The 14,627-nt window shown below is 41.1% G+C and overlaps 1 protein-coding gene across 12 annotated transcripts in view; it reads right to left on the bottom strand.

Moving 5' to 3' along the window:
- The window catches only part of NCOA2 (nuclear receptor coactivator 2), a 358,377-nt gene that overhangs the window by 85,193 nt on the left and 258,557 nt on the right, over nt 1–14,627 (bottom strand). For 11 of the 12 annotated variants that reach the window (XM_079902510.1, XM_079902511.1, XM_079902512.1 and 8 more), the window contains 2 exons: nt 5,342–5,446; nt 2,830–3,002 (listed from right to left, as the gene is read on the bottom strand). In XM_079902510.1, coding sequence (XP_079758636.1) covers nt 2,830–3,002; nt 5,342–5,427 — 259 coding nt within the window. In that variant the 5' untranslated portion in view covers nt 5,428–5,446. Of the gene's footprint in view, nt 1–2,829; nt 3,003–5,341; nt 5,447–12,029; nt 12,056–14,627 lie in introns of those variants that run through there. The other variant, XM_079902517.1, reaches the window with a different exon arrangement.

Raw genomic sequence — 14,627 nt, 5'->3', positions numbered from 1 at the left:
AATTAAATCATTTGTATTTTTCATATTACTTATTATTCTTCTGTGAAATAGAAGCAATATTAGTCTTCCCAGTTAGGAAAAAAGTTTATTCACTACTTACGACTATCCTTTGTAAGTTACAGACACCAGATGTTTTCCACATTTACCAGCATCATACCACATAGGAAGAAACACCCCACTTCAATATCAAAAAGCTGGTGTTATGGTTGAATTGCAGACTCTGTGTGCACTTGGTCTGCTACTACAAGGTACACGGCCGTGTGATGCTCTTGGAGAGCCAGTGTCTACCAAACACAGGTCTCGGCAAGTGCTACAGACAAGGGAGGTTTAAGCATTTAGATAGCTGGTACCCCCCCTCCAAAACCCCATCCTTTAGGCCATTTAAAAATATCCATCATTCCCTGCCTTAGTTCCCAAGCCTACAGAAACGTGAGGAGCAGCTGATGACCGAGCAGACTCGAGTGAAAGAGCCCATCCTGCCTGGCTGAGCTGCCTGAGCTTTGGACGCTGGCGGGTTCCTTTCACAGGAGCCTGCTTTCCTGACTGTGTAGCCTTTAGCTGCACCTCACGCAATCCAGCTTAACTCTTCAGGACAGTTAGGATTTTGTTCAGCCTGATACCTGCGACTGCAATACAAATTAAGTTTGGATGACGCTGTTAAGATGATGGTTGGATTCTATTTACACCGACTGACAGTTGGGTGGGTGGACACACACAGAGGGAGAAGGAAGGGTTCCGATCCGACCTATGTGTTGCTCTTGAACCTTAGCTGGCTGCCAGCTGCTGAGAGAAATCAAGGTGGCTGCACAGAGCTGTTGGTGGATGTGGAGTCCTCTGGCCCCAGAAAAAAATGTGACTTTCTTCAAATGACCCTGTAGGGGAGCATATTATTCATAACCATTTCCCCACCTTTTGGAATTTTCCCTGCTTTCCATCTGAAGGAAGAGCTCACTGTATGAAGATCTGAGCATAGGTGAAGAAAAAAGGTGCCTTCCTACTGAACGTGGGAAAGATATTTACTGAATACGTACTAAACGCTTACTGTGATGAGTACTTGCTGGGAGCATTTATGTAGCTCCTAATTTCTTCAACAACCGTGCAACCTAGGTGTTGTGAATGCTAAATTCTATGTGAGGAAACTGAGTCGCAGAGAGAGAAAATAATTTGTCCAGGTTCAAAAAGTCTGTAAGAGACAGAACCAGGATTCATACCTAGCCTCCACACGATTTGATTCTAAGGTCCCTGTTCTCTCTTTTTAAAAAACAATTTATTAAACAAGCAATATTCTTAAAATATTAGATTGGTCGAGAAGTTAAAAGTATACTTGTACTTTCATTTGGGTTTTAACTTCTGCTTCCCTTTTCAAAACACGTTACTTTTCAACTTAATGGAAACAATATTGTAAGAGGGAGATGTGACAGGGTTTTTATTGTCGCTGCTTCTTGGGTGGTCGTGGTATGGCGGCCTTGAGTTCTACCTAACGTGGGATGTTCACAAAATCGAATCATTCAAAATCTGTAGAAAGGGGCAACAAGAAGCTTAATGATTTCTCCACTGCAACGATACCAGCACCTAGAAATGCAGCAACTTCAAAGCACTGTAACCTTGAATCAGTTATTTCTCCTAAAAATTTTAGGAATATGATTTTATCCATTTGCTGATACCAAACTGAGATTAAACTGAATTGTTGATAACTAGTGAATCTCAAAAGGAACAAAAGGAATAGGAAAGAGATGAAGGCGACTGAGGCATGCAACTGAGTAGAAAGTCCATGAAAGCTGAATGTTACGATGATATAATTTTGATGGAGAAACCAGGAAATACTAAGTTTCAGAGCGGGCTGGTGTTAGAAACTGCGTGGTAGATGCTATGTGTATACATTTCAGTTCTTAGAAGACAGAACTATACTTGCAAAGTTCTGGGTTCACATAGCTATAGAGACAAAGACATTATTTTTCTAAAATCTGCCTCTTTTAAATGTTATATAAAAGGCAGAGAAAAAAACGATATGAACTCTAAGAGGATGCATTCAAAAACAGATTACAGGAGATTATTATCTCCTGAAGGAAAGCAGTGTATAAAGACTTCAGGAGCATATACTGGCCCTGGGCACCAAGACGTTGTTCGTACCTGCCTAATACAGATTTTTTTTGGCACTACAAAGTCCAATGTGATTTTTAAAACATTATTTTTTAAAATTTTTTTTCTGTAGGCAAAAATATCAAAGAAGAGAGGCAGAAAATGATCTCAGGAAAAAAAAAAAGAGAAAGAAAGAAAATAAAACCCCAGGAAGAAAGCTGTCATGTTCTGTGTTTCAACTTCACAAAAGAATTCTATCTAGAGGTTGAGCCTTTCCAATCTATCTCTTGTCACTCAGGATATGAAACTCTAATTTAGTGGCGTGGCCAGTTGAGGCTACACTTCAATATGCTGACGAGCTGAAGCAGGAGGTGCTTCACTCCCTTACTTCTGGTTTCCATCCTCGGTTGGCTCCTTACCTGCAAACTATGACAGTCACTTGCTGTGTAAGCTGTAACAATTCTAAGGCGGGGAGGAGAATCAGTGGGCACCTGAGTTTCACTAGATGAAAAGTTACATCACCCTGCCTCACCTCGGCCCCCTCCGTCTTCAGGGAATTGTTGAATTTTATATAAAGCCTATTTATAAACCACTGCAAGTGATACCTGCATTCATCTTGCCCTGTGACATCACCTTCTCATCAATAATTTAAACCTAAGAAATGGATTAAAGGGACTCTGAAGGGACTTCTCACACATGGAAAAAGAGAAACCAACTAAACTCTCCAAAATATTCATTCACTCCTCTTACCTTGTTCTTTGATCTGACGAATTTGCTTCACAGTTTCTTTTAAGATTGCACATTTGTCAGGTTTGAAGTTAAAGTTGTCTATATCGTTAAAATTAGCAAAAATCAGCTCTGCAAGTTCTTCAATATATTTATTTTCCTGTTCACGATTACGTTTCTCAGTGCTCCTCTTGGGGCTATTACGAAAAAGATAAGCATGTTAACCAAGTTCTAAAATAAAGAGAGCAAACAAAAGTTACCTATAGAAACATGGAATACTTTGGTGGAAAAAAACCCTCGAATCTGCCCTAAATGTTGCATGTTTTTTTTTTTGAAATCAAACTTACCCCAGTTGGTGATTACATATTTACCTGTGTGATCATTTGTTCAATGTGTTTCATGTCTCCCACTGGACTTGTAAGCTTCACAAGGACAAGGACAGGATGATTTGCTCACCACTGTGCTTAACGCAACGCTTGGTAACAAAGAGGTATCAAATTCATTGTTCAATAAGTAAAGAAGAGTTTTAGAAACATAAGGGAGCTCACGCTTATAAAAATTTATTTAAGATTAATAAAAGAAGGGAAGTTAATCTAGTTAAAATAGGAATAAATAAACTTCAATGATTTTTGATAAAGCACAGCAAAATGATGAAAATAAATTTTTATGATTTCATAGACTTCTTTAGGATGTTCATAATCAAACCCAACGGCCTTTTAAGATAACGTTAAAAACCACAGTACAGCTAGAAACAAAAGCGAAACTGGCCCAGGGTCTTTGTTAACTGTCCAAGCTGAATGACATGCAAAACGTAAACAAATGGTCCAAGTTCGACTTGAGTTTGAGAACGTTAATGGAAGGGAGGGAAAAAATAAAAATTGGCAAGATCTCCTCATCTGAATTTGAGGAAATAGCAAACTCAAAAGTTCCCTTTGGTAATTACAGCATACAATTTTTTTCTCAAGTACGGTAGAGTCCACTGGATGACATTCAAACAATACAATAAATAAGAAAAGCAAGTTGTTTAATGCAGCAGCTCTCTGTATTCTTAATATATAATTATTTGTATGTAATGCCAATTTATAAAATCTTGTAATGTGTAGTAGACATTCATATGTTTGCCTCTAAATATTAGCTTTATTCTCACGTACTAATAAACCTAAGATAGAACACAATCTCTCCACTTTATAGTGGTTGCACGAGTTGTCCAAGATCACCTAGTGAGTGACTGGTAGAGCAGCGACCAGAATTGGTTTTGCTAAGCCTCATCTTCACTCCTGGCTTCCACCCTATTAATTCCAGGGAAAGGGAGACAATGGCTGCCATGCGCAGAAGAGCTAAGTTCCCATTCTGAACCTCTCTACCCCCTTCACCTCCCTCCATCACCCCTGCCCCCCCAAAGATGCCAACGAAATGACACATGGGTGGGAAGGAGGGGCTGTGCTCCAAGGCCCGGGGGAGGGAGGCGCTGTGCTCACCCCAAGAACCAGCAGAGCACTGGTGAGAGAACAGCCTCCATGAACCAGCTGGCCTCCTCAGCCAGCACTGCCGGGCCCTGAAGGCAGTTTGACAGACAGAAGGCTGAGGCTGGCCAGGAAGGCCCAGAGAACCTACAGGCCACACACAGGAGATGGGGGCTGCGGTGTAGACGGTGGCCTTTTTTTTTGCAGTACAGAAAATTCCTAGGAATGGAACTGATAGTTCAAAAGAAGATATGCATTTATAATTTTAACAGATACTGCTAAATTACCCTGCATGGAGGTTATAACAACTCATACTTCCACCCATAATATATGATATGCAACTTGTTTTAAAATTATTTGTTTTATTCACTGAAGACCCACAGTCTTTATCACCAATTCAAAAGCAAGGGGATTCAACATTTCATTTCTTGCTCTTAAATATAAAAAAAAAGAAAGAGAGGGCTTCCCTGGTGGCGCAGTGGTTGAGAGTCCGCCTGCCGATGCAGGGGACACGGGTTCGTGCCCCGGTCCGGGAAGATCCCACATGCCGCGGAGCGGCTGGACCTGTGAGCCATGGCTGCTGAGCCTGCACGCCCGGAGCCTGTGCTCCGCAACGGGAGAGGCCACAACAGTGAGAGGCCCGTGTACCGCAAAAAAAAAAGAAAAAAAAAGAAAGAAAGAAAGAATAAAAGCCAGTATAAATATAACAGCAAACTTTTTTACTATGGGTTATCTTGTCATTATGACATTCTAAAAGTAAACAGGAGTAAAAATGTGAAAAGTTCAAGATTATATAGAATAAACTGGTTTTAAGAGTCAAAGTACACAGGGGACCCAGAAGTATGTAGCTTTCCTCTTCTTGTAAAGAATAATAAAATCTGTAACCGATTAGCATATCTAAAATGTAAATAATACATAACTAAATAATACATAACTGTCCAAAGGCTTGACAGTTAGGGAGAAAAACCAAAGAGCATCTGAATCAGGTGTGAAATCAGTGTGATAAAATATCAAAGGCTCATGCATGTGGCTTTCATGGGCAATACTGGTTGTGTTCTCAGTGAGAATCTAACCTGGGTCCAAGTTGGTCAGGACATTCCTTACGCTTTCTTGTCTCTGCCCTGGATGGGTCAGAGGTATTTTCTCCCATCCCACTCATCTTGAACACATATCAGCAACTGAAACAGAAAACAAGGAGAAAACAAGTGAAGAGAGCTGATGATCAATTTACCAACAATAAAAAAAAGCTATGGCTTTAATCAGAAATTTGACAGCAGCAATTAACACACTGTTTTGACTTATGTGCATGTATAATTCCCAATGAAAAGGCACATATAGTTTTTTTTTGTAACTGTGCTTAAGTTAAGCAAATGTAAAGGTAAACAATTAAAAAACAAACAAGCCTACCTCAATGGGCCCACTCTTTGAACAGGAGTTGTATTTCAGCAGCACCCTGAACTATACGCAATCTGCTAGTCTTGCGTCTCTGCTGCCAGCCTCCAGTTTCAGGAATGCTCTTGCACTGTGTGGGAACTACAGGTGCCATAACGGGCTCCTCCCAGACTCTGTTTGGGGTTGGCCAATGTCAAGTCTGTGCTGCAATCACTCACCCATGAAGAACAGCCCCGGGAAGAGGCAGTGCCTCGCCACAAAGCTGAATGTTTCCAAATCCGACCAGGGCGCTCTGACACCCCTGTCCTGGCGAGCAATGTCCCTCAAACAGAGGATCTTCCTGCCTCCCTGGCATCTCCCTGGGGTCTCCTCCTGCATCAGCTGCTCACTGCTCCCTCCTCAGGGCCCTCTCTCCTGGAAGCTCCCTCCCTGAGCAGTGGCTTTCTCTCACATCCTGCCACCCCTGACCCTCCCTCCCTCCCTCAGCTGATTCTAGCTGCAATCTCCCAAGGTCTTAAGATGTACTCAAAAGATCAGAAACATTACTGACCCTAATGGAAGAGGCCAATTACTGGCCCTTGCTCTCTGAGCTCCTTTCCCTAAGAAAATAAAAGGACATATAATAAGAGAATCAGTGTGTTCACATTGGTCACGATGAGCGCCATCAAAATAACATTTAAATATGCAAATAACAAGAGTGACAGAGGTTTAAGTTCCAAAAGAACTAAGCAAAGGGACTAGAAAAGATTTTGAGGAAGTGGAAGACGGTGTTACTTAAGGTGCTTAATAACTGCTCAGCAAAAGAAAAGCAGCAGCCCCAAAGGTTTAAGTCAGCATTTACAAGTCTCTCCTAGAGTTCTAATTCTATGCCATTTCCCCGTCTTCTGTCCCCCAGGCTTCAAAAACTACCTTCGCCCTCCTTCTTTTCCTGCAGTGGCTTTTCACCCTTTCCAGACTGGAAAAATCAGAGGGACGTGCCTTATCAGTAGAAGGTCAAGAACTTATAGAAGATGCCATAGAGTAACAGGTTCATCGAGAGCAAGGACAAAGAGGAAGGTGGGCTAAGAGAGCACCGCCCAGTTCCAATGGTGGCAGCACAGCCACATAGCCATCCAACTGCCCGGCCGCTCCCCAGGCTGGGATCTGGGCGCTCAGGTTCACTACACTCATTTTTTCTGGCCTCAACTCTGATCCAGGCGGGGAAGAGGAGTTAAACTTTTTTTTGAGGAATCCCGTGTAAGGAGAATGAAGAGACACTGTATCAGTTGAGGGAGGTGGCGCCAATTACATTCTATTCAAGAGGTCACATCAGGAGGGGACAACTCTGAAAGGTAGTGCCAGAGCTTCCTGCTGCTGGGAGCAATGTAACTCGTCCCAAGGTCCTGTGCTGTACTCACAAGTTTGGGCTGATAGGTATAAACTGTATCTCGTTACTGTGCATTTAGCATTTACGCTGCACCAAGCGATTTACAGATATAATTTAATCAGCAAAGACAGACTATGAGAAGCAAGAGAGCAAAGAAGCCAGGACACATCCAAGCTCCACCAGTTGGTTCGCTGTGGGACCTTAAGAAGAAGTTAGCTCTCGTGCCTCGATTACCTCTTCTGTAAAATGGGGATAATCATTAGCATCTATAGCACAAGGCTGTTGAGTGGATCAGCAAAGGGCAGAAGTGGGATTGACACACAGGCTTACACACTCTTAACCACTGAGTTATGGCAAGGGATCGCCTCATCAAAACAGCCATTCTTCCTCTAATCATGGAATCACAGGTCAGATGGGAGAAGCAAGATCCGGACTGCCTGGCCCCCATGCTCGGCTCCTTCCCCCCCCACCTAAATATCATTTGTTCATTCAAAGACTGCCTGCCCGCCACTGTGCGTCAGGCTCAGCGTGTAAGGACCGTGAGAAGGGATGTCTCTCTCTGGAAGAAAACAAGGTGAGAGAGAGAAATTTATGTAGGAAAAACTCCAACAAGGAAAAACAGGTGAGATCCAAGAAGGAACGCGAGTGAGCTCTCAACAAACAACCTAGGGGATTTTCACCCTGGAAGCAGCTTTCTATAAATCAAAAAAATTTAAGTAAATTTTTATCATCAAAATATAGCCCCTGAAATGTAACAAAATACCCTATATAGTAGGTATATGTGATAAGTCTGTAGATAAAAATGGCCACCCCCCCCACCAAAAGTATTAAAAAGTATAGTATTGAATACTATCAGAAAGCTCAGAAAGCTTCTCAACAGACAAGTAAAATAAGTGACTGTTTTCCTTGAAGTCGTATATACTCAGTTTGGGGTTTAACATTAGCATCAGCATCACCTACTTTTATTTTTCCCAAAACATATATCTAATAATTGTAACTCTGCATGAAGGGACAGCGCTGATGCATTTCAACAAGGGACTGGATGGAAGTGAGGCGTGAAGGCAGGAGCGCCCGGGTTCTGGTCCAAGCACACTAAAACCATTTGAGCAGACTCTTTATGTTTTACTTGTATCTACCCAAGTCTGGTTCACAAACCACTCCATTTGTAGCTTTAAAACTCATTATTGGGCTTCCCTGGTGGCGCAGTGGTTAAGAATCCCCCTGCCAATGCAGGGGACTCGGGTTTGAGCCCTGGTCCGGGAAGATCCCACATGCCGCAGAGCAACTAAGCCCGTGTGCCACAACTACTGAGCCTGCGCTGTAGAGCCCGCGTGCCACAACTACTGAAGCCCGTGCGCCTAGAGCCTGTGCTCCGCAACAAGAGAGGCCACCGCAATGAGAAGCCCGCACACCGCAACGAAGAGTAGCCCCCGCTCGCCACAACTAGAGAAAGCCCGCGCAGCAACGAAGACCCAACGCGGCCAAAAATAAAATAAATAAATATTTTAAAAAAATCATTATTTTCTGCTTGAACTAAGTTATTTAAACGCCAACTTTCCCCTTTTATTTTTATGTGATGGTACCTTAAACACACTTCCTCAAAACCTAAAAATTTCAGCTTTTCAAAAATTCCTGCTTGTTCGTCTGTGCCTGCCCCATACGTCCTCTTTTCTGAGCAACTTGCCTAGGCTATGGATGCCAGGACACACTGCCAACCAAACTTTAAACCACCAAAGGGAAGAAAAAGGACTGGGGGTGGGGGGGGTCTGCAGTCACTGGCCAAGTTGGGGACAGGCGGATGCCCTCTGCCAGCCGCAGCCATCAGGCTGGGGATGCCCTGTCTGAATCACTGCTCATCTCCCAGGGAATAAAAGGACAGACTCTCAGACGGAGAAAAAAAGGAAAAAGTGAATTTAGTGCTGGAGCAGGGAGAGGAGGAGGCTGGGGAAGGTGGTGACAGGCAGTGGACGGCTCCTGGCGCCTCCCTCCTGCCTGCCACGGGGCCAGAAGTAGATGTGATGTTACAGCAGACGTGTGGATTTAAGCCCTGCTCCTCAGTGGATGAACCAAACAAATGACAGGAACCTCATCAGTGAGGTTCTCAAAGAGAAGAACGGAGGGGCTCTAACCTAGACTGCTCTAACTGATGTACTTAACGCCCTGTGGGGGCTCGGCTGGCAGCAAGTGTTAGTATTTCACGCCCGAGCGTGCGTGCGCGCGCGCTAGGGGAGTCAATTTTTTTCCCACCCAAGTAACACATAAAAACCAGTGACAGATAGATCTATGGCTTCCAGGGTGCATGTACACATAGAAAAATCATCGAAAATAAAATAAACTGGGGGGAGGGATAGACTAGGAGATTGGGATGGACATATACACACTACTATATATAAAATAGATAACTAATAAGGACCTGCTGTATAGCACAAGGAACTCTACTCAATCCTCTGTAATGACCTATATGGGAAAAGAATCTAAAAAAGAGTGAATATAGGTATATGTATAACTGATTCACTCTGCTGTATACCTGAAACTAACACAACATTGTAAATCAACTATACTCCAATAAAAATTAATTAAAAAAAAACTGTATAGATAGATGAGTTTTAATGGATTTTTGTAGATCAAAGTTACATATTAATTTGCAGTGAAAAGGAAGGAGATGGAGAATACAGAAGGGCAGCATTGAAGGTTTAGACATTTTATTTTGTGAGCAGGGCTAAACTAATAGTTTCTTAAAAGGTCTGCATGTTTTCAACATTCACATGAAATTAACGTTCTGGAGCATTTCACTCTGAATTCTGAAGAGTTCAATGTAAATCACAAAAACTGAAAATGACACAAGTAAACTCCTGGGTCATATGTGATGGGAAATGACAGTCATAGAGAACAAGCCAGTTTCTATCAGATGCTGGGTGGAGCGCGGAGTGTGTGTGAAAGGACAAGACTGGAAAAGAAGTTCCAATTTGTCCATTCTTGTTATCTAGAACCAAACAATAGCTCTGCTTTCACTGTGACAGCACATCCTCCCTCACATCCTCTGATATCAACTTGTACGAACTAGACAGTTAGAGGAAAGATTTACAGCCACAAGAACTGATGTTTGATTTTCTTAAATTAGCAATATTCTGGGCGGGTACATGTGTGAATAATGCCAGTTAAATCCTTAGCATAATGACAGAAAGCAAAACAAAATGTTAACCCTGAATACAGCTAAAAAATGCACTCTGCTTGCATGAAATTCACCGATGTAGCCTACAAGGTAACAAAGCTGTTGCTCACAATACAGCCTCATGCCATTAAAATTAGTTAATCATCCAGAATTTATGTAAATGATAATGTACATTTTATCGTTTATCAGTATTGGCCATCTTCCAAACAAGGCCTGTAAGGCTGTCAGATTTTTTATATGCTGAACAAATTCAGTTAAACAAGAAATAAGGATAATGCTGTTGCTGAACTCCAAACATAATAAGTGATCAAACATCAGATCTCTATTGCCAGTTTCAAGAAATATTTTTAAAAAGTTAGGCCTGCTCTGAAATTCCTCACCTCACTTTGAGATGAAATTTATAATGAAATGACATACAAAGCTGTTGGAACAACTTTTCTTATCAACACCTATGTGAGGAGGAGCTGCCTGATAAATCATCCAGCTCTTGATATGAGACCAGAAATGCCTCTATACTTTCTAAGGCCTTCCAGGCTCTTCCAGAACTCTCTTTACAAGAGACAGATGACACTGTTGTGTACTCTGTGGTCTGATTCTTCACAAACTTTGCAAGACTAAGAAATACTCAAGTAATATTAAAAGTGTACATACATCTTCACTTAAGCACTTTTCCATTTCTATTCTATTAAATTGATTATGAAAGGATAATCTTTTAGGGTCCTCCATCGCTCAGAAGTCCACCTCAAAAGTTAGATGCATGCATTATTTCTTTATCACAAGTAAAAACATCTGTTCATTCTAAACTGTAAACAATTTCTCCCTCAGAATATACTGTGTTCCAGGAGGATCCCTTTATGTTACAGAGGCAAAATTTCTGGGTCAGACTCTGATAAGCCTAAAAACACACAGTATCTACTTTTAAAATATACACAACGTGCTTTTAGGATGTAGATGCCCGAGAAAGGTAGAAAATAGGGAGTGGGCCAATCCTTGGACGTCAGTTAGAGGATACAGCAGTGAAGACAAGGGAGGGGAAAAACCACTTTCTAAACAGTGTCAACTAAACAAAACTACCCAAAGCAAACAATATTTTGGCAAGACCCCAACTCTTGGCAAGAGTTAAAAAAATCTTCCATGTAGTAAGTATACAGATTGTATGCAAGGACGTATCGTTGATTCATCCAAACAAGCAAACAAAGAGCATCACACATACAAACACAACGTAAGCAGAACTTTGAAGATTTACTGAATGCAGGGATGAGAGCACACAGAAAAAAAACACTCTTTCTTCCCACTGGCAAGACAAGTAATGCATTAATACAGTGATAGAAGAGGCTATTCAATATTTCAAAAGTAAATTTTTGTTAGTAAAACCATATATTATTTTCCCCGAAGTGTTACTTTTTACTGGATCATAGGAACACTTTTAACTTCATCTTTACATGATGATATTTTGTTCCTTGCTTTTCATACGATAAAATTTTAGTTTACCCCACACATTACAGTGTGTATTTTCATAAAACTGCGCATTAATTCATAGAGTGACAAGAGTTAAGTTGCAAAGTTTTAGGAGATTTCCCTTCATACAAATCCAGAATAAAGGGTATCTTATCGGAAACAAATTCTCAGTTAAACTTCACTACTTTTGAGCAACTTACTGTACACGTGGTTTTTTAAATTAACTTCAGTAAGTCAAACACATACTATTATTAGGAGATGATTTTTCCAAAATAAAACACTAACAGTTTCCAGTTGGATACAGGATTTCAGAAAATACCACAGACTACAACTGCATCTCTTCTTCTCCAAGTAAAATGGCTTCAACACCTACCTTCTCTTATGCTGTTTCTCACTCCACGGGAACATAATAACTGCGTAGAGACAAATGTTTAAGCTAGAAATTCCTTCCTTTTCAATATGCCCCACTCTCAGATTTACTTTTGTATAATAGCCTTAAAGTGGTATATTAGACAGTAACTAGAAGACATATTCCATTTTCTGACTGAAAGCCAATAATCCTCATGAATTTTTTAGCTAAAAGACACTTCAAGATGCCATTGGGAAGACTGTAATAAACACATTAGGCTGCAAATGGGCGGCAGCCACTCTTTAACACATGCTGCAATAATCAAATAAATGGCTAAATTCATTTTCGCTGGTTACACAAATATTTTGCTGTAACATTTCCATAATCTCCATCTCTCGTAAAGAAGGAAAAATCCTCTCTGAAAGTCTTATCTTAGCAAAATTCGGTGCAGGATATGTCAGTAGCAGAGAGCTGTTCTAAACTATCATTACCAACGGGCGGGGGGTGGGGGAGGAAACGTCTAGTCTGACATCAGTGGCATAAGATGGTTTCCACTTTCTGAATTCTCACAGGCTAAGTTCCTTAATATAGCCAGTCACTGGGCTGCTTCTACACCCAACGACGTCAGCCGGTGCTAATCCAGCCAGGAATAGCAAGACTAGGTTTTAACAAGGCCTCAGATGAGGAAACACCAGGGGAAGAACTGCATTCCTTGCATAATGTAAGCACTTCTTGCCCCTTCAAGCAGGGTGTACTTAGTCCCTATTAAATATCTGGAAAACCATTTTTCACCAAAGGCTTGGCATTCTGGAAAGAAGTCATCCAACTAAGAACCACAATGTAGTGCTTGTGTTAGAGTTTCATAGACTTCTCCAGATTAAAACTCAATTCTCTGTCTTAATTCTGAAACCCATTTTAAACTTGAGATTTCAAAAAAACCTTCCTAATTTATGAGAAAAACTTACAGAAATGTCCAGGGCAAGACAGTCTATACCTACGTAAAAAGTATTTTTGATTATTCCAGTTGTAAAAAGTTTTTAAGTAAATAAATGAGAATCTTCTCCCACAGTATAATATGTTGTTTGCTGTTTTTTTGCTAACACTTATTACTTATTAAGCGTTAAGCACTTTTCTTGTTTAAAAACCTACATTTTAATGTTTTTTATATATGTGCGTGTACACATACACACCCTCTCTCTCTCACACACACACACACACACACACACGCACACACACCCTCACCCTTTACAGATTATCTAACCTCTCTGACCTGTTTCCATAAGTAATTTGCTCAAATTGCTCAGATAATAACTGACAGGTCAGGAGTCACGCTCGAGTGTAATCATAACGGCTATCATTTACTGAGTGCTTACCATCTTGGCAGGTATTCTCTAGGTACTTTACACATAGGTAGACCTTTAGTTCCCATAACCATCTATGATTATCACCAATTTACAGATGAGGAAGCTGAGGTACAGAAGAGCTACAGTGCCACATCGTTAGGAAGTTTTAGAGCTCATAAGTGAATCCAAACACCTCCTCAATTCTTAACCACTGCAACGTGAGCACTGAGGCTCCTATTCTTTAATTACTTTCACTGAAGTGAGAAACGTAAACTTATGTAAGTTATAGAAAGCAGCATGTTTTAACTTAATTTGATAAACACTGAATATGTAATTTAAAAGTACTTTTTGCCAAAAATATAGTAGTTTCATTGTAAAATTCAAAATACTATAAAAAATGCCTAGCATCATTCATCTATCCATTCAATAAATAATTAATGCACCAGGCACTGCTGTAGGCATGGATAGAGCCAGGAACAAAACAGACAAAGCCCCTGTCCTGCTGAAGCTCATGTTCTATTGCAGAAAGGAAATCCTGCCTCAGCTCATAAGCAATTATTCCCTGAAGAAAAATGAAACATTACCATTATTACTGAATTTATTATGAAGTTACTGAAGTAATAAAACCAGCTAGGAATTTTCTCTGGCACACCAAGAATGCTGAGTTTCATTCAAAATAGTAAAAGCCTTCTTTTTCCTACAGAATCAGAAGTAGTAACTGGTTAATTTTAAAAGGCAGTGATCAAGAGCAATTACAGAAAATGATACCTACTAGTTAAATCATTTCGTTTTAACTTTAAACATCACATATTTGAGTATCGGTCTCCATTGGGGTTTCATATTGTCTTTCTCACATAAATCAAACCTATCATTAAGGCACTGTCTACTATTTCCAAGTTTTGTTTATTTAAAATAGAGCTAGGGGCTTCCCTGGTGGCGCAGTGGTTAAGAATCCGCCTGCCAATGCAGGGGACACAGGTTCGAGCCCTGGTCTGGGAAGATCCCACATGCCGCGAACCAACTAAGCCCGCGAGCCACAACTACTGAAGCCCGCATGCCTAGAGCCCGCGAGCCACAACTACTGAAGCCCGCATGCCTAGAGCCCGCGAGCCACAACTACTGAAGCCTGTGTGCCTAGAGCCCATGCTCCACAACAAAGAGGAGCCACCGCAATGCAGAGTAGCCCCCGTCTGCTGCAACTAGAGAAAGCCCGCGCGCAGCAACGAAGACCCAACACAGCCAAAAATAATAAATAAATAAATAAATAAAAATAATAATA

Source organism: Stenella coeruleoalba, assembly GCF_951394435.1.
Source record: "Stenella coeruleoalba genome assembly, chromosome: 17".
NCBI lineage: Eukaryota > Metazoa > Chordata > Mammalia > Artiodactyla > Delphinidae > Stenella > Stenella coeruleoalba.
The sequence above is the reverse complement of the archived record's forward strand: the minus strand, read 5'-3'. Positions and strand labels throughout refer to the sequence as shown.